The sequence below is a fragment of the Mauremys mutica genome, chromosome 4 (assembly GCF_020497125.1).
Source record: "Mauremys mutica isolate MM-2020 ecotype Southern chromosome 4, ASM2049712v1, whole genome shotgun sequence".
NCBI lineage: Eukaryota > Metazoa > Chordata > Testudines > Geoemydidae > Mauremys > Mauremys mutica.
The window spans coordinates 118160474-118187858 of NC_059075.1; the positions used below are offsets into that span (position 1 = coordinate 118160474).

The 27385-nt window shown below is 43.2% G+C and overlaps 1 protein-coding gene across 1 annotated transcript in view; it reads right to left on the reverse strand.

Moving 5' to 3' along the window:
- Positions 1 to 738: 738 nt before the first annotated feature.
- LOC123368698 (NACHT, LRR and PYD domains-containing protein 3-like) overlaps positions 739 to 27385 on the reverse strand; it is a 66377-nt gene continuing 39730 nt past the window's right edge. The window contains exons 10-13 of the mRNA XM_045013734.1: positions 22133 to 22303; positions 16936 to 17106; positions 8256 to 8426; positions 739 to 2186 (exon numbers count right to left, since the gene is read on the reverse strand). Coding sequence (XP_044869669.1) covers positions 1898 to 2186; positions 8256 to 8426; positions 16936 to 17106; positions 22133 to 22303 — 802 coding nt within the window. The 3' untranslated portion in view covers positions 739 to 1897. The remainder of the gene's footprint in view (positions 2187 to 8255; positions 8427 to 16935; positions 17107 to 22132; positions 22304 to 27385) is intronic.

Genomic DNA, 27385 nt, shown 5'->3' on the forward strand with positions numbered 1-27385 from the left:
TTACTTGTAGTCATTTAAAATCTCTCTTTGTAGTTGATAATCTTGTTTTAATCTAATCCATTGAATGGATTGAAATGTTTAGGAAACTCCACTTGGGGTGACAAGTTAGGAGCATATTATTATTATGCTGCATTAATGTTGCTGTGGGAACCTTAGAATTAGTTCAACAGCTAAAGTGAATTTTAAGCTACTCCATCAATATGGAGATTTCCTAATATGGATGCAGCTTAACGAAATCTCTCTAGAACATAAGAATGGCCATACTGGGTCATCCTGGGTCAGACCAAAGTTCCATCTAGCCCAGTATCCTGTCTTCCAACAGTGTCCAGTGCCAGGTGCCCCAGAGGGAATGAACAGAACAGGTAATCATCAAGTGATCCATCCCCTGTCGCTCAGTCCCAGCTTCTGGCAAATAGAGGCTAGGGACACCGTCCCTGCCCATCCTGGCTAATAGCCATTGATGGACCTATCCTCCATGAATTTATCTAGTTCTTTTTTGAACCCTATTATGGTCTTGGCCTTCACAACATCCTCTGGCCAGGAGTTCCAAAGGTTGACTGTGCATTGTGTGAAAAAAAATACTTCCTTTTGTTTGTTTTAAACCTGCTGCCTATTAATTTCATTTGGTGACCTCTAGTTCTTGTGTTATGAGAAGTTGTAAACAACATTTCTTTATCTACTTTCTCTACATCAGTCATGATTTTATAGACCTCAATCATATCTTCCCTTCGCCATCTCTTTTCCAAGCTGAAAAGTCCTAGTCTTACTAATCTCTCCTCATACAGAAGCTGTTCCATACCCCTAATAATTTTTATTGCCCTTTTCTGAACCTTTTCCAATTCCAATATATCTTTTTTAAGATGGGACGACCACATCACAGATTCCTGCCACAATACAATAAACTTGTACAGTTAGGTACAAGTTTTGAGATTCAGAAATGTGCAGATCTGCAGCCTGCCCAGGTGCCTGAAGGATTCATTCCTGTCTTTCGAAAGAAGCAGAGACTTGAAAAGAGAAACATGTCACAGTTGTCAACAACAACTTGCTAATATTGCAAAACCTGCATGAACAGCATTGTGCTGTGCTCGTTACACTCCCAATGCCAGTATGGAGCAGCATCAAGAGTGTGCATGGCCCCATGATATTGGCACTTGTGCAACAAACAGACCCAGGAACTGAAGATGACGTAGGTAACTTCGTTTCTGTGAATAAGGTATGTCCCAGGTTCAGCAATAACTGCAGCTTTGATCCCCATCCTGGTCTTCCTCGAGAGCTCCCCCTTAAGGTTCAGGCTCCCAGCCATCACCTCCCCTGGCAGAGACTTGTGTCTCTCTCTCAAAGGGAGGTTGTGGCTTGCTGTTAAGGCTGCACTTCACTGTGATTTCCCCAGCAGGTCTGCCTGGAATCCAGCACTTGTGGTTAATCTTTCTCAAGGAGCTACAACAACATATCCAAAACATTACAGAGGAAACATATACAAAACAATACCAGTTCCTATACACATGCTAAAAGCTTACCAGAGGTCACCCTCAGTCTTATCGGGTCCTAGTAAGCCCAAGGATTGGGGCCCCTTAGGCTGAAGGCTCTGTCTGTTTGCTGGATCAAAAGAAGGCCCTCGGCCTTGGGATGCCAAAAGCCCTTTCCTTGTCTGTTGGTCTCTGGAAAACCCAGTTAGTACCAGTACATTCAACCCTCCCCTGGTGGTGGGACCTCTCTGGATGTACATCCTGCAGCAATATGCTCACATTACCCAGGCAAGGTGTTTTGATATTCTGGCTTTAAAGGGAAGTCAGACATATTTCAATTCCCACTTCAAACATCTTGCATGATAAAGGTTCCTTTCAGGGAGGAACAGGAGGATCAGTGAACCTTGCACAAAACCTTGGATTTCAGACACTTATATAGTCATCAACCAGAGAAAACAGTATACAACAATGCTTAACAGCAGAACAAGTCCAGAAAACAGCCAGTGACTCTCAAAAATATTCCACATCATTGCTGCACTACAAGACAATTTACAAATGAATGTATGGTGCGGATGTAGAGGAAACACAGGCCTGCTTGTCTGTGTATTAAGGGTCCAATAGTTGATTTCTCTATCATGCAGTATCAACAGATCAGGTTTTTTCTTCTGCAAAACTTTCAAATCCTTTGTTGTATTTTCATTTATATGATTGATAGACAAGCTGTGAAAAGAAAAATGAACCATCAGTTTCATTTATAGAGTTGCTCAAATGCCTGCAATTACAAACATTCTGAAACAAAAGACATGGCACACCTATATCAATAAGAAATGTTCTAGGACAGCCACCTGAAACACAGAAGTGCATTGCTGCAGAGCAATATATTCTAACTGTACACTTAAAAAATACAATTGCCAAAAATCTTTATCAAGCTAGAGTCAAGTTTGTAGATATTTTCCAGTAACTTCTTAAAAACAAATCTTAATAGAGCACTTCAATTTTAAAACCACAAATGCCAGAAAATCAGTGTTAAAGTTACAGGAAGAAAAGACAACTTTGGAAAGTGTAAAAATGCAGAACTGAGGGCCTGCAATAACCTTAATTTTGCCCTCCTGACCCTTGCCATCCTGTGCATCCTCATGTCAGGAAGATGTGTGTCTACAGCAGGGGTCGGCAACCTTTCAGAAGTGGTGTGCCGAGTCTTCATTTATTCACTCTAATGTAAGGTTTCACGTGCCAGTAATACATTTTAATGTTTTTAGAAGGTCTCTTTCTATAAGTCTATAATATATAACTAAACTATTGTATGTAATGTAAATAAGGTTTTTAAAATGTTTAAGAAGCTTCATTTAAAATTAAATTAAAATGCAGCGCTCCCTGAACTGGGTAGCCAGGACCCGCGCAGTGTGAGTGCCACTGAAAATCAGCTCACGTGCCGCCTTCGGCACGTGTGCCATAGATTGCCTACCCCAGCTCTACAGCAAGCGTCACAGAGTGTCACAGACCAGGGCGACTGCACCTGTATTCTGCCTCCATGATCCAGCAAGGGCACCCACTGTCAGGCTTCCAGCTCCCCAGCCATCACCTCCCATGAGCAGAGACTAGGGTTGCCAACTTGCTAATCAGACAAACCCAAACATTCTTGCCCCGCTCCAGCCCTTCCCTGAGGCCCTGCCCCTTCCATAAGGCCCCGCCTTACCTCACTCAATCCCCTCTCCCTTTGTCACAGGCTCTCCCCAAACCTCACTCATTTTCACTGGGCTGGGCCATGGGTTGGGATGTGGGAAGGAGTGTGGGGTTCTGGCTCTGGGAGGGGGCTCAGGGCTTGGGCAGGGAATTGGGGTGTAAGAGGGGGTGTGGGAGGAGTTGTGAGGTCCTGGTTCCAAGAGGGGGCTCAAGGCTGGGGCAGGAAGTGAGGGGTGCAGGCTCTGGCCAAGCAGTGCTTACCTCGGGTGGGTCCCAGTCATCAGTGCAGTGAGGCTAAGGCAGGCTCCCTGCCTGCCTTGGCCCCACACTGCTTCCCAAAGCGGCCAGCACATCCCTGCGGAAAGTAAAACTATTTCCCCATGTTTATCTCCCCCTCCCCCTACAGTTCCTTATATCTCCTTGTCAAGTGCTGGAAATGGGCCATTTTCATTACCACTACAAACAGTTCTTTTTCTCTCCTGCTGACAACAGCTCACCTTAACTGATCACTCTCCTTATAACATGTAATTTAATGTGGATAAATGTAAAGTAATGCACGCTGGAAAAAATAACCCCAACTATACATACAACATGATGGGGGCTAATTTAGCTACAACGAGTCAGGAAAAAGATCTTGGAGTCATCGTGGATAGTTCTCTGAAGATGTCCACGCAGTGTGCAGAGGCGGTCAAAAAAGCAAACTGGATGTTAGGAATCATTAAAAAGGGGATAGAGAATAAGACTGAGAATATATTATTGCCTTTATATAAATCCATGGTACGCCCACATCTCGAATACTGTGTACAGATGTGGTCTCCTCACCTCAAAAAAGATATTCTAGCACTAGAAAAGGTTCAGAAAAGGGCAACTAAAATGATTAGGGGTTTAGAGAGGGTCCCATACGAGGAAAGATTAAAGAGGCTAGGACTCTTCAGCTTGGAAAAGAGAAGACTAAGGGGGGATATGATAGAGGTATATAAAATCATGAGTGATGTGGAGAAAGTGGATAAGGAAAAGTTATTTACTTATTCCCATAATACAAGAACTAGGGGTCACCAAATGAAATTAATAGGCAGCAGGTTTAAAACAAATAAAAGGAAGTTCTTCACGCAGCGCACAGTCAAGTTGTGGAACTCCTTACCTGAGGAGGTTGTGAAGGCTAGGACTATAACAATGTTTAAAAGGGAACTGGATAAATTCATGGTGGCTAAGTCCATAAATGGCTATTAGCCAGGATGGGTAAGGAATGGTGTCCCAAGCCTCTGTTTGTCAGAGGATGGAGATGGATGGCAGGAGAGAGATCACTTGATCATTGCCTGTTAGGTTCACTCCCTCTGGGGCACTTGGCATTGGCCACTGTCGGTAGACAGATACTGGGCTAGATGGACCTTTGGTCTGACCTGGTACGGCCTTTCTTATGTTCTTATGTGTATGGTAACACCCATTGTTTCATGGTGTGTGTGTGTGTGTGTGTGTGTGTGTGTGTGTGTGTGTGTGTGTGTGTGTGTGTGTGTGTGTGTGTGTGTGTGTGTGTGTGTATCTTCCTACTGTATCTTCCACTGCATGCATCCAAATGAAGTGAGCTGTAGCCCACAAAAGCTTATGCTACAATAAATTTGTTAGTCTCTAAGGTGCCACAAGTATTCCTGTTCTTTTTGCGGATACAGACTAACACGGCTGCTACTCTGAGATCAGAAAAGGGCACTCTTCTGAAATGGGAGTGTCCACACAGGGCTTTAGCTATGCATGTAGACAAGCCCACAGAGAGCACCTTTCAGAAGTTTTCAAAATGCTCTTCATCATTAGGTCCCATGAACAGTTGATCATCCTAGTAACTCTAAGTGCCAAGAATACTCTGTTACATGGTCCATGGCTCACTGCTAAATAGCAGGTGTGAATCCTGTTCCAAACACTAGTCTGTTATATTGAAATAAGTTAATTGTGGGGTGGTACTTGTCACTGTCTTCTGTCTCTATTTCTGGGTAGGCTTGGGAGAGGTTGCTTGAGGAGAAATGCTTACCACCTGCAAATATATCACCTATTCTAGGTAATGGATACTTATCCATATGCAATAATGGATTAATGGTAACCTTGATGTCACCACAGATCCAGCCAGCCTTTCATCTATAACTTTTCATCACTGTAGGAGTGCTCCATTCACACCAGTTAACCTTGAAATAATTCCAGAGTCCTATCAGTACTGAAATTCTGCTTCTACCTTTGGCTCTATCACAAAATGTACAGGATGAGCTTTGCAAAAATGTAGAATTTCTCCCTTTGCAAGGACATCTGTTGCTTTGGTAGGTTTTAAGGTCCTGATACCATCCTGAAAGATATCAGCTGCCTTGACCAGAAGTTCATTAAGTTTTGATTTGGGCTGGAGTTCACAATTTCTTTTTAACAAAACCTATAGGCATTTTATGCTTTGCCAGCCCACCTGAATCTCTCTGCCATTCTCTTCCAAAAAATGCACAACCAGCTCCCATCACAAAATAGAGGTTAGCACGACTGTAAACAGCATGTGCTAATCTTCACTGTAGTAAACATACAGAGGGAGATTTCCCCTTGCGATGGGATGTACCAACCCCATACAGGGAGAGAAGGGGTTAATGAGAGCCTGTGGCACAGACATCTGACTGATACTTTATAGCACACAAGTGACATAGAACACAGGTCCCTCCCCTGAACAGTTTATAATCTAAGGCCCCAATCTTGCAGTAGAATTTGCACAGCTGGACCCTTTACCGGAACAGAGCTCCACGGACTTCAATAGGACTCCACACAGATGTAAGAATCTGCTTACTTGTTGGAGTCTAAATGATGGACATGACAGGCAAGTGAGGATATTACACTAGGGAGGTGAGGATGACTTGGGTTACAAAGCAAGTGTATGTACATTACTCAGTGGTACATGCACAGACATGGCTTGGGGGGATTTAAATGCTGTGGTTTGATTTGGGGGGTTAGTTTCTTATTAATTGTGTTAGAGATTACAGTGCAGAGACACTGCTTTGTAGCAGATGCTGAAAAGTGAGTTTTCATGAGAGATTCAAATGAGGCGAAGGAGGGGACTTGACAGACAGATTTTAGACAGGGGCTCCAAGAACAAAGGACAGCCTGAAAAGGAAGCATCTCCTTATGGTGGGGCTCCCACTCCGTACGACAATACAGACTCCGTATGAAATGCTACTGCTCATGTTTCACTCCTGTTAAGCTGGGTGTAAGTAGCGGCTCATCAGGCCACATCCTTGTCCCCCATCAACAGCTGCTTTCTGCTTTACACCAAGACGACGTCAGGAGCTAGATTCCCATAACACAAGGCCAAGAAGAGGGAGAGAGACAGATGCAGCAAGAGGAACCAGTCGAGGGCAGTTTGGGAGGGAGGCAAGGGGAAAACCATGAAGGACAGTTAGATAAAACCCAGATTGTATCCAAATTTACCCCGATGGTGTGCAGTGAATGCTAGTTTAGATGGATGGGATGAATTCACACAGTGGGTCTGAGTAGGACAAACAGGCATTATGTCTGCGAATTAATTTTAATATATGTTAATAGAATCTATGGATTGTTTTATAAATGGTGGCAGGTCTGTGTAGTACCTAAACAACTCAATATTTTTCAGTGTATTTCTCTTCCGGATACTCCTGTGAGGTAGCGCAGAGCTAGTGTCCCCATCTACACATCTGAGGCACAGCGGGACTAAGTGACTTGCCCAAGGTCACACAGGGGGTCTGGCAGAGGAGGGAATGGAACCCAGGAGTCCCAAGCTACTGCCCTAATCTCTAGACCAGTCTTCCTCTCTAAAAGCTAATTAAGAGTGTACAACAACTTTCTTGTGCAAACAACCCTCGCACTCTCACTATCCTGAATCTCCAGTAGATTTACACCAGAAATGCACATATTCAGACAAAAGCTCCTTTCAATAATAGTAGGAGCCAAAAATGCAGGTCTGATAACCACCCCACATAATGCCCTCTGTTCATTCCTTGCCTCTGCAGCAGCATCAGCAGCAGTGGGAAGGGATATCGTGATCCCTGAACCAGTGGCCCTGCTAATCCTATGTGGGGAATGTGAAGAGTAGCACAAGAGTGAGAGGAATCTGCTGGCTGCAGGTCAATATTGGCCCAAGCAATTCCTCAGGCAAAGGCTGAATAAATCTGCAGAGGGAATATTCATAGATTCTAAGGCCAGATGGGACCACTATGATCATCTAGTCTGATCTCCTGTATACCATAGGCCAAAGGACTTCCCTGCATTAAGTCTCTGAAAGGAACTGTTTAGAACATCCCAGAACCACAGACTGGGGTGGGGGGGGGATATTTAGGATTGTGCGAAGAGCTGGACATTTAAAAAACATAGTTACCATTCCAAAGTTCCACAGAACTAGCTTCCATTCCCTCCTATCTGCCTTTCATCTTCTCTAGTCTTGTTTTCTCTCTCGTCCCGCTCATTCTCAATGACTCGTTTAAGCACTTTTCCTGATCCTCTTCAGTGTTGTGGCCCAGATACTTCAAAACATTCACTTGTAGCTGTAGGTTTAAAACACGTGGCTGCGTGTTTATGTGGGCTGCAAATAACACGTAAGACCTCTGGGTCTTTTCACTCTGCCTCTCTTTTTCTGTTTCTGTTTGTTTGTCTTTGTCCCAGGATTATTTGTGGTAATGGTGGTAAATTATTTGAATGAAGGAAGGTTCTTTTAATTAAATTGTGAAAGGCTTTCAGACTTGTGTTCTCATTCCTGCTTATTAAGTGAAAGAACTGGAGGTTTTAACATGACAATATGCAGCTTCCGAGTGCACTAAGAGACACTAGTATCAGTGGGGTAGCCGTGTTAGTCTGGATCGGTAAAAGCAGCAAAGAGTCCTATGGCACCTTGTAGACTAACAGACGTATTGGAGCATGAGCAAGAGACACTAGATCATTCAAGTTTTTCACTAGTAAATTGCAGCCTATCTGCATAGCAGTGAGAGAAAAATGAGAGCCAGTTCTTGGGTTATGGGCATGGACAGTAACGCTATGATTCTAGTAAAAAGACCTTAATCCTGACACTGTGTTAATAACCACAGATAACCAGGGTCACAGGTTCAAATCCCAGCTGTAACTTACCACAATTTCTGCAGTTTGCAGTTTCGATGTTTCAGTCCTTCGCACAACTGCTTCACCCCTGAATCTTCCAGTTCGTTCATACATACGTCCAGTTCTCTCAGGGCCCGGTTTGAACCAAGAGCAGAGAAGAGCTCCCCACAACAAGCAACTGTGAAATCACAACGACTCAATCTGCAGGAGCCAAAGATATCAAGAAAAAATTGTTTATTTTTGCCTCAGTCACTGCTGTTGGTGGTGTCTAGGAGATTTTCTGCTCTAGACATCCACAGATAAATCACAATACTCCTACTGGCATGACAGCCTCCTGAGGGAATTCATTTCCATGTGCACCTGTTGTGTCAGTTCCTGTGCATTTCACAAGGGAACGTTCATCTGAGTCAAAAGGAAAGGGAGATTGAGAGTCCATTTCTAATGGGCTGGAGAGTCCTAACAACATTCTGTAATGAGCTGCTGGTCCACAAGTGGATACCCCTTATCTATAATGAGTTGGAGAGACAGGACTGGGCTCCAGGATATTCTGGGACTGGCAGGGACTCAGATCAGCACCTAGCTAATAGTGGGTGCTGTGTTAACCAGAGTAATAAGGAGAGCAAAGTGACATCCTGGGGACAGTGAATATGGCTGACATAGAGATGGCCAATGTGTGTGAGGGTGAGCAGCAGGCTGCAGGCAGTAGGGAGAGAAGGCTGGGTAGCAGGATCCTAAGAGCCAGGGAAAGTAGGTGGGGGCAGCCCACAATCCACTCTCAGTAACACTTGCTGGCTGAGCTGTGTTATCAGTATGACTCTGACCCAGACATCTCTTGGTGCCAACTGGCATAAGAGGTGCACAGTGGTTTGCAAAGGATACCGTTGGTCTGATGTCTACATAACTGTGCACCAAAGGGGCAGTATGTAAGGACTATACCAACAGCCAGTAACACATTGGTTGTCCTAATCATGGTGAGATGCATGTACAAATGATGTTTAAGAAGTTCTGCATGTATAGTGAAAAGTATGTTCTGAAGCTATGTAAATTAAGACAGGTCACCTGAAGGTGATAAACAGATTTTATCCAGCAGTGGGTAGGAGATGCTTATCTCTGCCTGGCTGTCCATTGTGTGTCTTACAATGTAAGTCTATCTACATATACAGCCACTAGCTAATCAAGATTGTGAAATTGACAAGAGATCACAAAATCTCCAAGAAGGAGCACACAGCAGGAGGGTGTCCTGTTTGTGATGAAGATCAAAGAATTAGGGCTGGTCTACACTACACACTTAGGTCAACGTCATGCATTTTATGTCAACCTAACTCTGTAATCGTCTACACTAAAATGTAGCTCCCACTAACGCAACTCGCCCGCTACACCAACTTAACTCCACCTCCACAAGAGGTGTAGCATTTAAGGTGATGTAGTTAGGTCAATGCAGTGTCAGTGTAGACACTGTTGCCTACATCAGCTGTTGCTGCCTGTCAGAAACCATCCCCCAATGGCAGTTAAATTGGTGTAAGCGCTCCTAGTGAGGACGCACACCACCAACCCAAGGAGCCTGGTTTGGACATGTAAAACAGATTCAATTACTGCAGTGGCTGTACACTGACATAACCTAGGTCAACTTAAGTAGTCTGCTTTATCAGGGAAATGCAGAGAGACACCCAGTATCTTTTACCTAGCTGCCAGCTGCCTTGTTTTATGAATGAAGGGTTATAACCAGCCTGGTTGTTAATGGCTGGGGGGAAAACTTTGCGTGAGATACTCTCCTGTACGATAAAGTATCTTATTATCAGGGGGAGCTAGCAAATAGGGGACCACAAACTGGAGAGTTTGAGAGGGGGAGAATGAAAGGCAATCCCTCTGCTGAATCAAACAAGGTGTGAGTACAAACCTTGGGGTGAGTGAGTTTGAGTTTGCTTGACTGTTTGTTTGTGTCTTTCTTTCTCTTTCAGGTTTACTTCAGTTATTGGGACAGTTGGGATTGTATGTCTGGGGACTGTTTGAGCCTGGTTGCCTTGATCACCCTTGATCAGCCTCAATCAGGCTAGTGATCACCTTCCCCCTGTGTGATAACAAGATGATAGGACTGACTTAGGAGAGAAGGCCTTAAAAACCAGAGGCTAAGTGACCAGGAGACCGCAAACAAGGGAGTTTGAAAGGGGGGGTGTAGGAGGGAGTCTTGAGACAGTGACTATGGTTAGGAAGGGCCGTATCACCTGTGCCAATACTGCTCCTATCTCCTCCACTTGCACCTGTAGCCAGACAGAGAACCTGACCATGGATGTCTCTACCCAGATCCTGGTGTGGCTTTGCAGAGACTGTGGCCTGCATTTCCCACTCACATAAAACCAGGCTGAGGGGACCATCCAGTGTGAAAGGTGCCTGCTGGAGGAATCGCTCAGGAAGTAGGTGGGAGAGCTACAGGAGGAGGTGGCTAGGCTGAGGAGCATCCGTGCAGATGAGGAATTCCTTGAGAGTATTGATGAGGATACGTCAAAGGCAGGGGACATTATCCAGCTACAGAGGACTCCTGGCACACCACTGGGGGAGGAGGATATGACTCTGTCAGAGGGAGGACACTAGCAGCTGGTTACTTCTGGCAGCGGGCAATACTCCACCACAACACCCATCCCACCCCCTATGTTGATGGACAACCGTTATGCTGCTCTGGCAATTAGAGATGAGGAATTCCCACTAAGGTGGAGGAGGAGAAGCCATGTACCCCCAAGGCTGGGAGGTCTTCAGCCACCACTCCCAGGAGGAAACTCAGAGTAGTGGTGGTTGGAGACTCTTCTGAGGTGGACGGAGGCATCCATCTGTTACCCTGACCCTGCCTTCCAGGGGCCCGTATCCGAGACATTATGGAGAGATTGTCAAGGATCATCCGACTCTCTGACTATTACTCCATGCTACTCATCCACGTGGGCACTAATGATACTGCAAGGTATGACCCTCAGCAGATCAAAAATTACTACAGGGCTCTGGGGGTATGGATGAAGGAGGTCGGAGCGCAGGTGGTGTTCTCTTCAATCCTTCCGGTCAAGGGTAGGGGCCTGGGCAGATGGATGCATCCTGAAGGTCAATGCCTGGCTGCTAAGATGGTGTCACCAAGAGGGCTTTGGCTTCCTTGACCACAGGATGATGTTCCAGGAAGAAGGACTGCTAAGCAGAGATGGGGTCCACCTATTGAGGAAGGGGAAGACTGGCCAAACTAGTGAGGAGGGCTTTAAACTAGGTTTGAAGGGGGCAGGAGACCAAAGCCTACAGGTAAGTAAAACACATGGAGACTTGGGAGAAGGGTCAGAAATTGGGGAGAGCATGGGCTGTAATAGGAGGGATCAACAAGAGACAAGACAGAACTTTGTGGGGGGAATCAAATTATTATCTTAAATGTCTGTATACTAATGCAAGAAGTATGGGGAATAAGCAGGAAGAACTCATAGTGCTGGTCAATGACCACAACTATGACATAGCTGGCATCACTGAGACCTGGTGGGACAATACGCATGATTGGAATATTAGTATAGAAGGGTAAAGCTTGCTGAGGAAGGATAGGCAGGGGGGAAGGACAGGTGTTGCCTTATATATTAAGCAGGTATACACTTGGTCTGAGGTTGAGATGGAAATAGAAGACAGACTTGTTGAAACGCTCTGGATAAGAATAAAAGAGGTAAAAAATAAAGGTGATATCACAGTAGGGGGTCTTCTAGAGACCAGGAAGAAGAGGTGGATGAGGAGTTTTTCAAACAACTAACAAAAACATCCAAAGCACAGGACTTGGTGGTAATGGGGGATTTCAACTACCCAGACATCTGTTGGGAAAATAACACCGCAAGGCACAGATTATCCAGTAAATCCTTGGAATGTATTGGAGGCAATTTTTTGTTCCAGAAGGTGGAGAAAGCTACTAGGGGAGAGGCTGTTCTAGACTTGATTTTGACAAATAAGGAGGAACTGGTTGAGAATTTGGAAGTGGAAGGCAGCTTGAGTGAAAATGATCATGAAATAATGAGTTCATGATTCTAAGGAATGGTAGGAACGAAAACAGCAAAATAAAGACAATGGATTTCAAGAAGGCAGACTTTAGCAAACTCAGGGAGTTGGTAGGTAAGATCTCATGGGAAGGGGAAAAAAATAGAAGACAGCTGGCAGTTTTTCAGAAAGACATTATTAAGGGCACAAGAGCAAACTCTCCCACTGTGTAAAAAAGACAGGAAGTGTGGCAAGAGACCACCCTGGTTTAAACCAGGAGATCTCAAATGATCTAAAAATAAAAAAAAGAGTCCTACAAAAAGTAGAAACAAGGTCAAATTACAAAGGAGGACTATAAACAAATAACACATGTATGTAGGGGCAAAATTAGAAAGGCCAAGGCACAAAACAAGATCAAACTAGTTAGAGACATAAAGGGTAACAAGAAAACATTCTACAAATACATTAGAAGCAAGAGGAAGACCAAGGAGAGGGCAGGACCGTTACTCATGAAGAGGGAAAAACAATAACAGAAAATGGGGAAATGGCAGAAGTGCTTAATGACTTATTTGTTTCGGTTTTCACCAAGGTTGCCATAGAGAATGCCAGTGAAAATGAGGTAGGTTCATATGTTAAAATAGGGAAAGAACAAGTTAAAAGTTACTTGGACAAGTTAGATGTCTTCAAGTCACCAGGGCCTGGTGAAATGCATCCTAGAATACTCAAGGAACTGACTGAGGAAATATCTGAGACATTAACTATTATCTTCAAAAAGTCATAGAAGACACGGGAGATTCCAGAAGACCGGAAAAGAGCAAATAAAGTGCCTATCTATAAAAAGGGAAACAAGGACAACCCAGGCAATTACAGACCAGTCAGCTTAACTTCTGTACAAGGTAAGATAATGAAGCAAATAATTAAGGAATCAATTTGCAAATATCTAGACTATAATAAAGTGATAAGTAATAATCAGCATGGATTTGTCAAGAACAAATCATGTCAAACCAACCTGATAGCTTTCTTTGACAGGGTATCAAGTCTTGTGGATGGGGGGGATGTGTTAGAGAGCTTATTCCTTCACTCTCACACTTCCCTGGTCCTTCTTGCATGAACAGAGAGCAACAATACCCGAAGTCCGAAGGTGCAAACAATTCGATGTTTATTGGGGTGAACTTTCAGCAAGCTTAAATTCAAGTTCCTTTTCCTTATTTTTGAATTCCAACTTACTTCTTGTTTGCCCCTAATTTATATAGTAATATTCTTAGCTATACCTTAACCAATCATTCTACTAAAATTTACCTAACCAATCCTCACATATTGTAACATGATTAGCTAATCAATTATATCCCACCACCTTAATTAGTTTACACCCAGCAAAATTAATTATATAGCAGACAGAAACAATCACAGAACCAGACAGAGACCATGCAAATAAACATATAAAACAATACAGAGGTGAGGATTTTACAACTACATGTATACAGACTTAAGGGTTCTCCAGCTGTGTCTATTGATAAGTGAGTTCTTACCAGACAGAAAACCATCAAACTAAATTTCCTTTTACGTGTTTTAGGCTCTTCCCTTTCTCTGGAGGTGATAGATTGAATGACCTTCCTAACAGCCCCAGATTGCCTTATTTCAATATGACTAGTTTGGAATGTGAGGATGTGACCATACATTTCCCAGTTTATGGCTGGCCTCTGCTGCTTAACCAAAGGCCTTAGCCTAAGAACCAGGCCTCAGACTGTCACAGTAAGAGAAGGTCATTACACAGACAGACAGTGATTTTTTTATTCTTTCTTTATACCTGTATAACTAGCTAAGTGATAAGAATACATCTAAATTCTTAAAGTATAGGCCTTTGCAGACAGGCCTGAATATCTATATCCTAACAGGATGCGGTAGATGTGGTATATTTAGATTTTAGTAAGGCTTTTGATACAGTCTTGCATGACCTTCTCATTAAGAAACTAAGGAAATACAACCTAGCTGGAGTTACTATAAGGTGAATGCATAACTGGTTGGAAAACTGCTCCCAAAGAATAGTTATCAATGGTTCACAGTCAAGCTGGAAGGGCATAACGAGTGGGATTCTGCAGGGATCAATTCTGGGTCCAGTTCTTTTCAATGTCTCCAACAAGGATTCAGATCATGCCATAGCGAGTACACTTATTAAGTTTGCAGATGATACCAAGCAAGTGTCTTAGAGGATAGGATGAAAATTCAAAATGATCTGGACAAACTAGAGAAATGATCTGAGGTAAATAGGATGAAATTCAATAAGGACAAATGCAAAGTACTCTTCTGAAGAAGGAACAATCAGTTGTACACGTACAAAATGGGAAATGACTGCCTAGGAAGGAGTACTTGTGGAAAGGGATTTAGGGGTCATAGTAGACCACAAGCTAAATATGAGTCAACAGTGTAAAGCTGTTGCAAAAAAAGCAAACATCATTCTGGGATGTATTAATAGGAGTGTTTTAAGCAAGACACAAGAAGTAATTCTTCTGCTCAACTCCACGCTGATTAGGCCTAACTCAAGTATTATGTCCAGTTCTGGGTGCCACATTTCAGGAAAGATGTGAACAAATTGAAGAAAGTCCAGAGAAGAGCAACAAGGATGATTAGTTTCAGAGTAGCAACCGAGTTAATCTGTATCCGCAAAAAGAACAGGAGTGCTTGTGGCAGCTTAGAGACTAACAAATTTATTGTAGTATAAGTTTTCGTGGGCTACAGCTCACTTCATCGGATGCAGCCCATGAAAGTTTATGCTACAATAAATTTGTTAGTCTCTAAGGGTACGTCCAGACTACCTGCCGAATCGACGGGTAGCGATCAATTTTGCGGGGATCGATATATCGCGTCTCATCTAGACACAATATATCGATCCCCGAACGCGCTCCCGTCGACTCCGGAACTCCACTGGAGCGAGTGGTGGTAGCAGAGTTGACGGGGGAGCCTCGGACGTCGATGCCGAGCGGTGAGGACAGGAGGTAAGTCGGGATAAGATACTTCGACTTCAGCTACGGTATTCCCGTAGCTGAAGATGCGTATCTTACCTCGAAACTGCCCCCCAGTGTGGACCAGGCCTAAGCTGCCACAAGTACTCCTGTTCTTTTTAAGCATGATTAGGGATCTGGAAAATATGACCTATGAAGGAAGATTGAAAGAATTGGGTTTGTTTAGTCTGGAAAAGAGAAAACAGAGAGGACATGATAACAGTTTTCGAGTATCTAAAAGGTTGTTACAAGGAGGAGGAAGAAAAATTATTCTCCTTAACCTTTGATAAGAAGCAATGGGCTTAAATTGCAGCAATGGAGGTTTAAGTTGGACATTAGGAAAAATTTCCTAACTGTCAGGGTGGTTAAGCACTGGAATAAATTGCCTACGGAGGTTGTGGAATCTCCATCACTGGAGATTTCTAAAGGCAGGTTAGACAAACACCTGTCAGGAATGGTCTAGATAGCGCTTGGTCCTGCCATGAGTGCAGGGACTGGAGCTGATGACCTCTCGAGGTTCCTTTCGGTCCTATGATTCTTTTCAGTATAAGCAAATCTAAGTGTGATTTGAGCAGAGTGGTGATCCTGAGGCGAAACTGGCAACCTGAGATATACTGTTCTTTTGGGAATAGAATACCTGTAAATACATGAGTATCCAGTGGGTGAGGGGCTGGATGCTCCAGGGGGACAGTTGGAGGGGTCACAGGTTTGGAGGGTGTCTATTACTAATCTGCAGAAGGACTGTGAGGCCTAGAGGGGGGGCTTATGTGGCCAGTGACTGGCGGAGTTGGGGAACCTCACACTACCAGCAGATTGTAGCAAAGTGCTTCCCAGCTTTGGGTACCCCGGGAAGCATTACAGTGACACTTTGGCCAGAAATAACCTGTTTGCCAGCCCCTTTGGGGAAAACACATTAATGTTGATGTTATTTATTCACATTCATTGTTTACAGCCAGTTGGGAAGAACAAAGTGTTTAATTTTCTTTAGTCTCCAGACCTTTTAAGAGAGCAAGAGTGATAGCTCCCATTCAGAAGTGAGGTCTCTGTCATTATTATTGCTTGACTGAATAAAGTAATTATGCTTCTAGCAGGGAAATATGCTGTGCACTAGACTCTGTCCTCAGCTGCATCAAGTTCACACTTGGTACCAATGAGGACAACAAGGAGCCCTAGGAGTGAAGCAATTGGCTCTAAACCCCATTTCTATCTTCCTGTTTCAGGGCCAAGCAGTGGCCCAAACAGTCTCTGGTATAACTTGGAAGAACCTCAAGGTGCTCTAAATTACCCCAGCTGCTTTGCCAGCCTAGCTTCTGAAGGAGCTCCGTGCACCCTGCCCCACCCTCTCATGCCCCTGACATACACCCTCCATGCCTCTGCACACACCCCAGTTGGGATGGGGACATGGGTGGCACAGAACAGGCTATACCTATTTTGCATACCCAGGATTACCCTGTGTCAGCAGGATCGTTGGCTGCACCTTTAGGGCAGCTGCACAGCTGCTTTACCCTGCACAGGAGGCGAGGGTAGAGCTCACAACATTGTTCAATTGTTTAACTAGTAAAATGCAACCAATGAACACATCAATGGCTCTCCATTCTTTGCCTTGGGAGCAGAGTTGGGAGGGTCCAGGGCTGGGATCCACACACTGTAGGATACAGTGTTTTGGATTAAAAGAACATAACTCAACACTACAACATTAACAGGCACAGACTAAAGAACCAGCTATTACTTACCTTAGATTCTGCAGTTTGCAGTTTGGATGTTTCAGTCCCTCACACAGCAGCCTCATTCCTGAATCTTCCAGTTTGTTGTTCCTCAGGTCCAACTCTGTCAGGATCTGTCTGGTGCTAAGAGCAGAGGAGAGATCCCCACAACAAGCAGCTGTGAGATCACAATTCGCCAATCTACAGGAGACAAAAACAGACAGCAAAATGACTATCTGTTTATAGCCCATTCTCTGCATTTCCGTTCACTGAGCCCAATGTGCATCTCTAAAGAGATTCTTAATTCAGAGACAATAGAAATAATTTTATTTATTTCAATTTGAATAATAAAAAGACACCTTGTGATGAAAGTGGAATTTTCTGTAATACTTGTAAGAACAGTGTGAATCTCAATTGACCCATCTGACTTGGTATTTTTATCACCCACTGGACACAGAGGGGTTAAAATGCTCCTCCTGGAACAGAAGGAAGGCATGAGGGGTTTGAGTCAGGACATGTAGCTGTCTGGGTTGCCATTAAAAGCTGGACTGGAATCAATGCATCTGAATGGAAGACCCTACAGAGACAACGGAAACACCAAAGACCAAAAAATTAACACCTAGCAAGAGAGGCAGCTGAACACGTGAAGACAACATGGTTGAATCTGAAAAACATAGACAAGAGGGGTCAGGCAGGGTCTGGGCTCAGACACACTGAGGCTCTCACTTCAGACTTAGGCAAAGACACGATAGGGAGAAAGCAAAGATGGAGCTCAGCTGGCCTACCCTGGTGTAAAAAGTGTGACCACTTGGGTATCTGACACATTAAGAGTGCATTTACGCTGTATGCTTCTTTAAGCAGCATGTAATGTACATATTCATGTAGCCCCTCTAGTACGTGTATAATAGCAGTTTCATCAGTGAGGCATGGCTTAGGTGAAAAAGATGCACCTAAAGGGTGGGGGTATGTACCTGAGTACTTACCCTACACTGCTCCCTACTCACCCTACTGCCTGCCCACTCTACGCTGCTGTTTATATAAGCACACGGGTTAGTGAAAGGTTCTGGCAGCTCCCCATTGCTTTTCACTGCATCATGTAGCTACACGTACACTACATGCTGCCGACACTGGTGTGTAGCACAGGCAGGGCAAACTATGACTTTGGTGCCTCCTTCCCCCCACATTCAATATAGAGAAAAATGATAAGTCTAGAATGAGCTTTTACCTTTATTTACTTGGCATTTGAAATGAACAATTTAAAAATAAAAATAGATATTTTTATTGATTTTTTTTTAACTTTTCATTAATACTACCACAATTATATGCGGGGGGAGGGATAGCTCAGTGGTTTGAGCATTGGCCTGCTAAACCCAGAGTTGTGAGTCAAATTCTTGAAGGGGCAATTTGGGGATTTAGCTGGGGATTGGTCCTGCTTTGAGCAGGGGTCTAGACTAAATGACCTCCCGAGGCCCCTTCCAACCCTGATATTCTATACTGTATAAAAAAATTCATTTCCATCTAATATGGCTCCCCAGGCAACCACCTAGTTTGTCTATATGGTTGGGCTGGCCCTGAGCATAGGTGTAGCCTAAGGGTTACTCCCAGGAGCCTGTGTAAAATCCAGGACACAGCACCAATCCTAGGAATCTGTGACACACCTCTATAAAGCTCTAGGCCCCTAACCTAAAACTGATGCTGCAAAGTCCCAGCAACAATAATAATTCAAACAGGAACTCATCCATCTACAAAAAGCTCCTTCCCACCCTTTCATCAACCTAGGAAGCATCCCTCAGCCCTCTCCAAAACCCCAGTCAAACAGGCATCTTTAGCAACTTGCCCAGAAGGTCACCATATTCAGGCTATTTTGGACAAAGAGGAAAACAAGTTCCATAGTCCCAGTGCCCTTCTAGAGAATGCTCTGCCAGCCACCCACTCTCTTTAATAACAAGAGGGATCCAGCTTGGGCGCCCCTGCTGACTGCAGCTGTGGCAGTCTGGTATGGGGGAGAGGTGATCCCTAGGTAGTCTGGTCCCAGCCCATTTAGAGCTTTATCCCTTGTAAGCAACACCTTAAACTTTACCTGGAGACCAATGGGCAGCAGTGCAGATCTCAGAGCACTGGGGTTATGTGCTCTCAGGGAGATGCCTCACTCAGTAAGCAAACTGTTGCATGTGCACAAGCTTCAGGCTCCAAATGGTTTAAGGGGTACAGCTACCCATAATACTTTGGCAATGAGTGGTGGAACTGTAGGCACTGAAAGCCTTCGGATTCCTTTCCATGTGCCCCTGTTATAGCAGTTACCCTGTATTCCACAAAGGGGTGGTCAGCCAAGAACAGAACAGGGTGAGTAGGTTGTAGGTGCATTTCTAGTAGGATGGGGAATTCCTCAATACACAGAAGGAAACGCCTGGGAAATAGGTCACAAGCTCGTTCACTGCTACCATTCTGGTTCCCTCGAGTTTAAGTAAGTGAAGACCATTGCTGCTGGCAAACTGCTCTGGCTTTCTCAGAAAGTAACCCAGTGCCTTTGATTCTGAACCCCACTGTGAGAGAGTTGGGGCTCTCACCATGCAGAGATATACTACCCCATTGTTCTCACAGTCACACACCTGGCTACTTCTATTGCTGATGACAGAATCTGACTCAACCAACACCACACAGAGGAGTCAAAATGAGACTGAAAGAGTCAAGGCTTCCCCCATCCTCCTTTCCCCTCAGCATGTTGGTCCAACCAGCTTACACCTCACACCCACTTACCAGGATGTAATCCACATCCCCTCCAATTCACTTCTGAATGTGGCTCAGTGAATCCCACTGAAACAGAGAGACTCCAGCTGAACTTAAGGGGGTATAACCAAGGGCCCAAACAAAACAAGCTGAGCAAGAAAAGCAACAGATGGGTGTAGAAAGGTGCAGTAGCCCTCCCCTTACCTGACCTGATGCACATTTACACCTTCTCCTAGTTCCTTGGCTTTAAGAGATCAGCTCAGACTCCCTTACACAATTGTGGGCAAGGTAGAAATAAGTCTAGAGAAGTCTAGATTAGTCAAAGGACTCCTGAGTGTGAGGGACTCTGATGGCAGACAGCGGAACCACACAGGCCCTGGGGCTTCCCCTGGCTGAACTATTGCAATATCTTGTTTATGTTTGTGCCAGCACCCACTATCTTTTTCATTTTCACTCTGCTGATCATGCTTGGAGAAAATGCTTTCTACTTGGAAGTATTAAAGGGTGGGGATGGAAGTAGGAGGATAAGCTCTTTCCTAGCCCCTCCATTCACCAGTTTGAACCCAAGTTCTTGATTAGACATTTCCTGCCTTTCTGTGAAGAATATCTCCACAGCAGTATTAGATCTCTCAGTGCTAGGAACAATGTTTTTTCCCCACAGCCTTCCCGTGCTGCCTCCCCAGCAGCCTCTCAACAACAGACTCCTTGAAGTGCTGACTGTCTCAGCTGCAGGTCAATATTTATTTGATTTTATTTATTTATTTTTACAGCTGGCTCTGGTGTATTTTTATTAATATTTATTTGATTTTTATTAATATTTTTATTTATTCTTATTAATAGTTATTTGATTTTATTTATTTATTTTTACAGCTGGATCTGGTGACTCATATTTAATTTTCTTATTTCTTCTCAGCTTGTTTGGGAGAGTAGGAGCCAGTGCTCCAATTTTGGGACTGCTGCAGTTCTAAGTGAAAGGCCCTCTCTCGGCCATGTTACGTTGATGCTGGACATAAAAGAAGAGGCTTTGAGAAATAACTCATTCCTGAATTGTTATTAATCTACAATGCTAAGATTTTAAATTCTAAGCAATTGTGAAGGCTGCCTTTGAGGTGTCTGTTAAGGGAACACAGAACCCAAATTTGGGTAAGATACCTCTGAGGCTGGTAGACCAGCTGCCAGCTCTTGCCAAGGCTATAGGTGTCAGATGAGAACTGACAAACTTATAGCTGGAAACCAGACCAGCTCACCTGTGGGGTTAGTATTAGTCAAGGTACATATAGACTTACAAGAATGTATTTAGGGTCTAGATTCTATGAAATGCTTGTAAGTTGCTGCATGCATTAATCCCACTTGTAATGTCTGTATCCAATGCTGTAAGATATATGTGTTTTGCTTTATAACTATAAAAATGTTTGCTGTGAACCTGTGAACCCAGTTGAGGGGGTGAGGGATCATTTCCTACCCATTAAGAAGGTCTATCAAAATTAAATGGGCCATTAAGAAACATCACATACAAAGGCTTGGTGAATAGCCCTATCGCACCCTGGAAATGCCATGTGCAAGACAACTCATCCCATCAGCTGGAAGTCTGGAGTTCTTTTATGAAGAACATAAAACAGAGGTCTTCCAGAGGGGTACATCAACTCATCTAGATATTTGCCTAGTTTTACCACAGGCTATATAAAAAGGACTAGCAAAGTCAGTACAAACTAAAATTTCATACAGACAATGACTTGTTTATATTGCTCTATATACTAGACACTGAAATGTAAGTACAATATTTATATTCCAATGGATTTATTTTATTATATGGTAAAAATAAGAAAGTCAGCAATTTTCCAGTAATAGTGTGCCGTGATACTTTTGTATTTATGTCTGATTTTGCAAGCAAGTAATTTTTAAATGAAGCTTGGGGGTACGCCAGGGAAATCAGACTCCTGAAGAAGGTGCAGTAGTCTGGGAAGGTTGAGAGCCACTGACCTAGAGAGATTGGCAGGCTCAGGAAAAGAGGAGTGAAGGACAAAGTACCTGGGGTGCCCTGTAGATAGTCCCCAGCTAATAACTGTATCTGCTTAATTTCTTTGTCCTTTTCCTCTTCTTTCCCCCACTCCCCACCTTTTCTATTTCTTTGTCTATTTTTAGGCTTTGCCCCAGGATTACTTCTTGTGATGTGGTAAAGGATTTGAATGAAGGAAGTTTATTTTAATCAAATTGTGGAAGTCTCCTATAATTGTGTCCTCATTCACGCTTAGTGAATAAAATAACCTGAGTACCTACAGTAGAATACACTGCATTTAGAGTTGCTGTGTGATCCATCTACTTATCCAGTAAAACATGATAAATGTGCACAGCAAGGGGCGTCTATCCCACTCCTTGGGAAGACAGTGCTTTGCAAGTGTTGTTGGTGCAGTTATAGAGGTGCTGTGCATTCAGACTTGAATAACTGAAGTAACAATAGTACAACTACAGGCATAGACTAAAGGAACCAACTGTTACTTACTTTAGTTTCTGCAGTTTGCAGTGTGGATGTTTCAGTCCCTCACACAATAGCTGCACTCCTGAATCCTCCAGTTTATTTTGTTTCAGGTTCAGCTCAGACAGGGTCTGGCTGGTGCTAAGAACAGAGGAGAGGTCCCCACAACAAGCAGCTGTGAGATGGCAATCCCGCAACCTGCAGACAGAATCATTCAGAGGGAAATGATCACTTGTTTCCACCCTACTTGCTGCAACTGTCTTGCTGATGTCAGTGTCCATCTGGAAAGGGATAGTTCATTCAGAAGAGATCAGTCACAGGGCTCTAGTAGGAGGCTGTGGGTGTGCCAGCTGAACATGTGAGGGAGATTCCTAAACTTCAGCCATTCTTTTTAGGTGACAGATCTGAGGAACTGTCCCAGATTGAGGTGTCATCAGAGGAGGTTTTAGAACAAATTGATAAATTAAACAGCAATAAGTCACCAGGACCAGATGATATTCACTCAAGAGTTCTGAAAGAACTCAGATGTGAAATTGCAGAGCTACTAACTGTAGTCTGTAACCGATCATTTAAATCGGCTTCTGTACCAGTGGACTGGAGGATAACTAATGTGACACCAATTTTTAAAAAGGGCTCCAGAGGTGATCCCAGCAATTACAGGCCTGTAAGCCTGACTTCAGCACTGGGCAAACTGGTTGAAACTATAATAAAGAATAATATTGTCATATAGAGGAACATAATTTGTTGGGGAAGAGTCAACATGGTTTTTGTAAAGGGAAATCATGCCTCGCCAATCTACTAGAATTCTTTGAGGGGGTCAACAAGCATGTGGACAAAGGGGCCCCAGTGGATATAGTATACTTAGATTTTCAGAAAGCCTTTGACAAGGTCCCTCACCAAGACTCTTAAGCAAAGTAGGATACCATGGGATAAGAGGGATTGGTAACTGGTTAAAAGATAGGAAACAAAGGGTAGCTATAAATGGTCAGTTTTCAGAATGGAGAGAGGTAAATAATTCAGCTAATGTCTCAGGCCAATAGTCCAACATATACAAAATGCCCAACATTCAAATTTGAGACTAAGGGTCATAGTCCTGCTTCACTGAAAGCAATGAGAATTTCTACTTAGATCATTCAAACTGTGTACAAATGTCTCCAGACCACATTTGCAATGAATATACAATATGCCAAATATTCTTGTAATGACTCCTATCTTAACCCTTGCTGGTGGATGTATTAGTGCTATTTTTTGTTTTACTAACATCAAATATTTGACACACATCAGTACTGCTAAAGGTAATTCTGCAATCTCTATCTAAAAGTAATGGGAACTATGAAATGAGGATTACTGAATATTATATATATTATATCAACAAAAATTGATTTATTATGTCTTAAATCCCTTTTTTGTAAAGTGTTTTAAGGAGGCTTGGGAATAGTTTTCAAATATTTTACTGAAATCTGTACATTTTGGCTAATTACAGGTGGGATTTTCAAGATAGATCAGTGTTGGCCTAATTCTTACCATTAATTTAGAACAACGGAAGTGACTGCAATGGGAGAAGAGATAGGTCAACATCGAACACCTATAAAAATCCCATTCTAAAGTGATTGTATTGTTTTGGGTTTAGTGACAGATGAAGACAGACATTGGTGCAATAGGGAAGAGGTAAATTTGAAGGCTGTCAAGAACTATAATGTAAGTTAACTAGGCTGGCCATAATTTAGGGTAACTTGTGCCATGGCAGAAAAGAATAGGATAAACTTGTTCATGGGAGTAATTGGTTTCTCTCTTTAAAAAAAGGAAGAAAGATCTCCACCCCGTTTGATTGATCTTCACTGCTTTCTTGTGTCGTGCCCAGGGCTCTTTTTTAACCATGGGATTCAGACAGGAGAATGCTACACTGGAGTAAGAGGCATGAATGAAGTCCTATGCCTGACTTTCTTGCTAAGCTTTGAGGAAATGATTACTTGGGGCATGCTCATATAATCCTAATGGAAGCAAAACACCCACTGAAGTCAATGGAGGTACTGCCTGAATTAAGACTGCGGGAGATATACTTTGTATACCATACAAATTGGAAAGAACGATGCTCTAAAGGTCAAACTGCCAATATCTAGTCACAAAAGGATCCGGTTAGAAATGGCCTAGGGTGGGTGAAACCCTATTGTACCTATTTATTGTATTTTACATCTTAGCTGACTATATAAATAGACGTTTTTGTTCAGTAATCCTCATCCAACATTTATGGTAAAATGCAAGCCACAAGTGGTCAAGCAGTTATTGTTTTTCACAATGGTATTCACTGGTTAAAGAAAATACATACACTATGTCATTTACTGGCTATCAAAAGGCTGGACTACAAAATCTAACTAAGAAATCTAGATAAGTATTAACATTTTCTAATCTTACCAGTTAATTCGTGCACATTTCTTTTTTGCAATAAGAACAAAGAAAAACTAGCTAATAGTGTTAGCTGAAAAATGAGGAAAACTCATTGTGAAAATCATCATGAAAATGGTGAGAGTAATTAATGGTGAGAGTGATTAACCAGTGGAACAATTTACCAAGGGCCCCGGTGGATTCTCCATTACTGATGCTTTTAAAATCAAAATTGGATATTTCTCTAAAAGATCTGCTTTGGGAAATATTTTTGAGGAAGTTCTATGGCCAGGGTTATACAGGAGATCAGACTAGATGGTCACAGTGATCTCTTCTGTCCTTGGAGTTATAAGAACGTCCATTCTGAGTCAGACCAATGGTCCATCTAGACCAGCATCCTGTCTTCTGACAGTGGCCAATGCCAGGTCCTTCAGAGGGAACAAACAGAACAGGTAATCGATGAATCAATGACAAAATGTTTCCTTCCCTCCCACCCCCCAAACTTTTAAACAGTTCTATTGGCTAATCATTTTTATTACAAAATTACTGGTACTTTTTAAGAGATCAATACAGTAGTTCTAACTCTGGAAAATGAAGGCAATGACAGTCTTGCCAGAGTAAGTACTGTAGGATTGGACCTTTTTAAATAAGCCCAGAGATGTTTTTTTTCCCTCTATTTACATTGCTTGGACAATCCTTGACAATTCCTTTAAAGAATGAGAAATAACTAAGCATAGGAAAATGTGGTCTGAATACCGGGAAAATTTTCCTAACAGTGAGATTTATTAGACTGTGAAATGGTCATCCAATGGAAGTTGTGGAAGACTCATCACTTGATAAAGCATTGAAGAATATACTGTAAAGAGAAATCCTGCACTGGCAGGGGAAATGGATAAGATGACCTAGTAGTTCTTTTGCATATCTTATTTCTTAAGGTTCTGTGATTTGTTATATCCTCCAGGGTAAGTAAAAGAATGTGCCACAAAGACAAAGAATCAAATTTTGCCACCCTTACTCACGTTGAGTATTATCTTACTCTTCAATTAATGGAACTACTCAAGGAGTAAACTGCTACTCAATGTGAGTAAAGGTGGCTGAATGTGGCCCAAAATAAAGCCAAATTCAAATGACACCCAAGAAGAATGTGGAAGCAGGGAAAGAATTAATAAGGATTTGAAGGGGATCTTAATGCATGTCAGTCAGTTAGCAAGGGTTAGCCCAGCTGTAACCCTAATGACGTGAGACTTCTAGAAGCAAGGATAGTGTGAGGCAGAGGGAAAGAACTGTGTAAAAAGTTATTATGACCTTGTAACTGATAACCAAATATGCAGCCTGGTGTCTTCTAGGAGTGAGAAAACAAGATAGCAGAATGGCTTATGTATAAACAAAATGAAGTTGTTGCTCTTTATTGTCTGTATTATTGCTAGTTATTGTCTGTAACAAAAGTATAAAGGCTTGCTGTAATTGTTTACCAGTTGAGAGACCTGTCCGGGACTGGGGCAACCCTGTGTCCTATGGCACTCTCTCCCTCCATTGTAATTACTGGAGAAATAATAAAGTATTTGATTTTGCTGCACCCAAATGAAAAAGCGAGAACAGAGTTTTTCTCCGACAATTTGGGGGCTCGTCCGGGATGGCAACGCCCACGGACCCACAGACAGCTACTACGGATCATTCCCCTTCGAACCCCATGGCGCCACATGAGAGGTATGAGACCTTTTGAAATCTCTATTGGGGTATCGGAGGAGGACTGTCCGTGAGGACGTCTGTCTCTGTTGGGCTCACGCCATCTGAACTTATTGACTGTGCAGCAAGATCAGATGCAGAGTGGTATTGGGGAAAGGCCCCAACAAGGTTAGTTTACAGCAGTATTGGGAACTGCTGAGTTGGCCAACAAGGTAATGCATAGGTAAATGCATTAGGTAATGCATAGGTAAATGCATTAGAATGCACCGGTGCTGAGGGGTTTTTACCGCCTCAAGAGGGGTTGTCATACCGCCTCATGGTATTGGTCCGGACCAGGTAAAGATGCATCGTGGTTAAAAAAAAAAAACAGAGGTAAAGAAGAAAAAGGAAAAAAAAAGAGGCCTTGGTGTGTGTGTGTGTGTACACCAGTGTGAGTGACTGTTACCGGAAGACGCCCAGAGTACCCTGTGAAGCGAAAGCTCGTGATCAGGACTACTCTAACGCAAGCCCGGTAACTAGTGGATCTTTAGGAGATCCGACCCACGGTGGGCTGACTCAGCCTGGCATAGTCCGGCGAGGAAGCTGCCTGGGTCTAGGAGTGTGTGAACCCATCTTCCCTCCCCTTTCCTTTCCATGTGGGCTACTGACAGTCTGATCATCTCACTGGATGCAATCAGAGTAAGCAGCGCCGTCCCCCAGAGACTAGCCGACGCTCTTTGCTGAAGGGAGGTGTAGGAGAGTCGTGGTCATCCTCATTAGTCTCTCCTGTGTGAGTACTCTGTAGGGAGAGATCCTTAGTTTCTGAGCCGCTAGCGCGGACAGGGCACCCTCTCTGTGTGTGTAAGTGGAAAATGGGTAAGGGACAGTCTAAACATTCCACCTCACCCCGTAAGGGTACCCCAGCATATTACATGTATGTACATTATGGTCCTAAAACCTGCAGGTATTTAGAGAATTGGAATCTTCACACTCATGAAGATCCATCTAAACAATGCCCATTAGAAGGTACCTTTAATCTAGATAAGATCATATATCTCAGAGGAGCTTTTAATCACCAAAGAAAAGCCTCTGACACAGTGCGAGCAATTTGTCTAGGAACGGGTTAATTTGAAATTCAGCTTAGCCCAGAGATAAAGAGAAGTTGCTTTGTGTTCAAGGTCAAGAATCAGCACAGAATATGCTAAGTGCAAAGAAAAACTGCTTTCAGCCCCA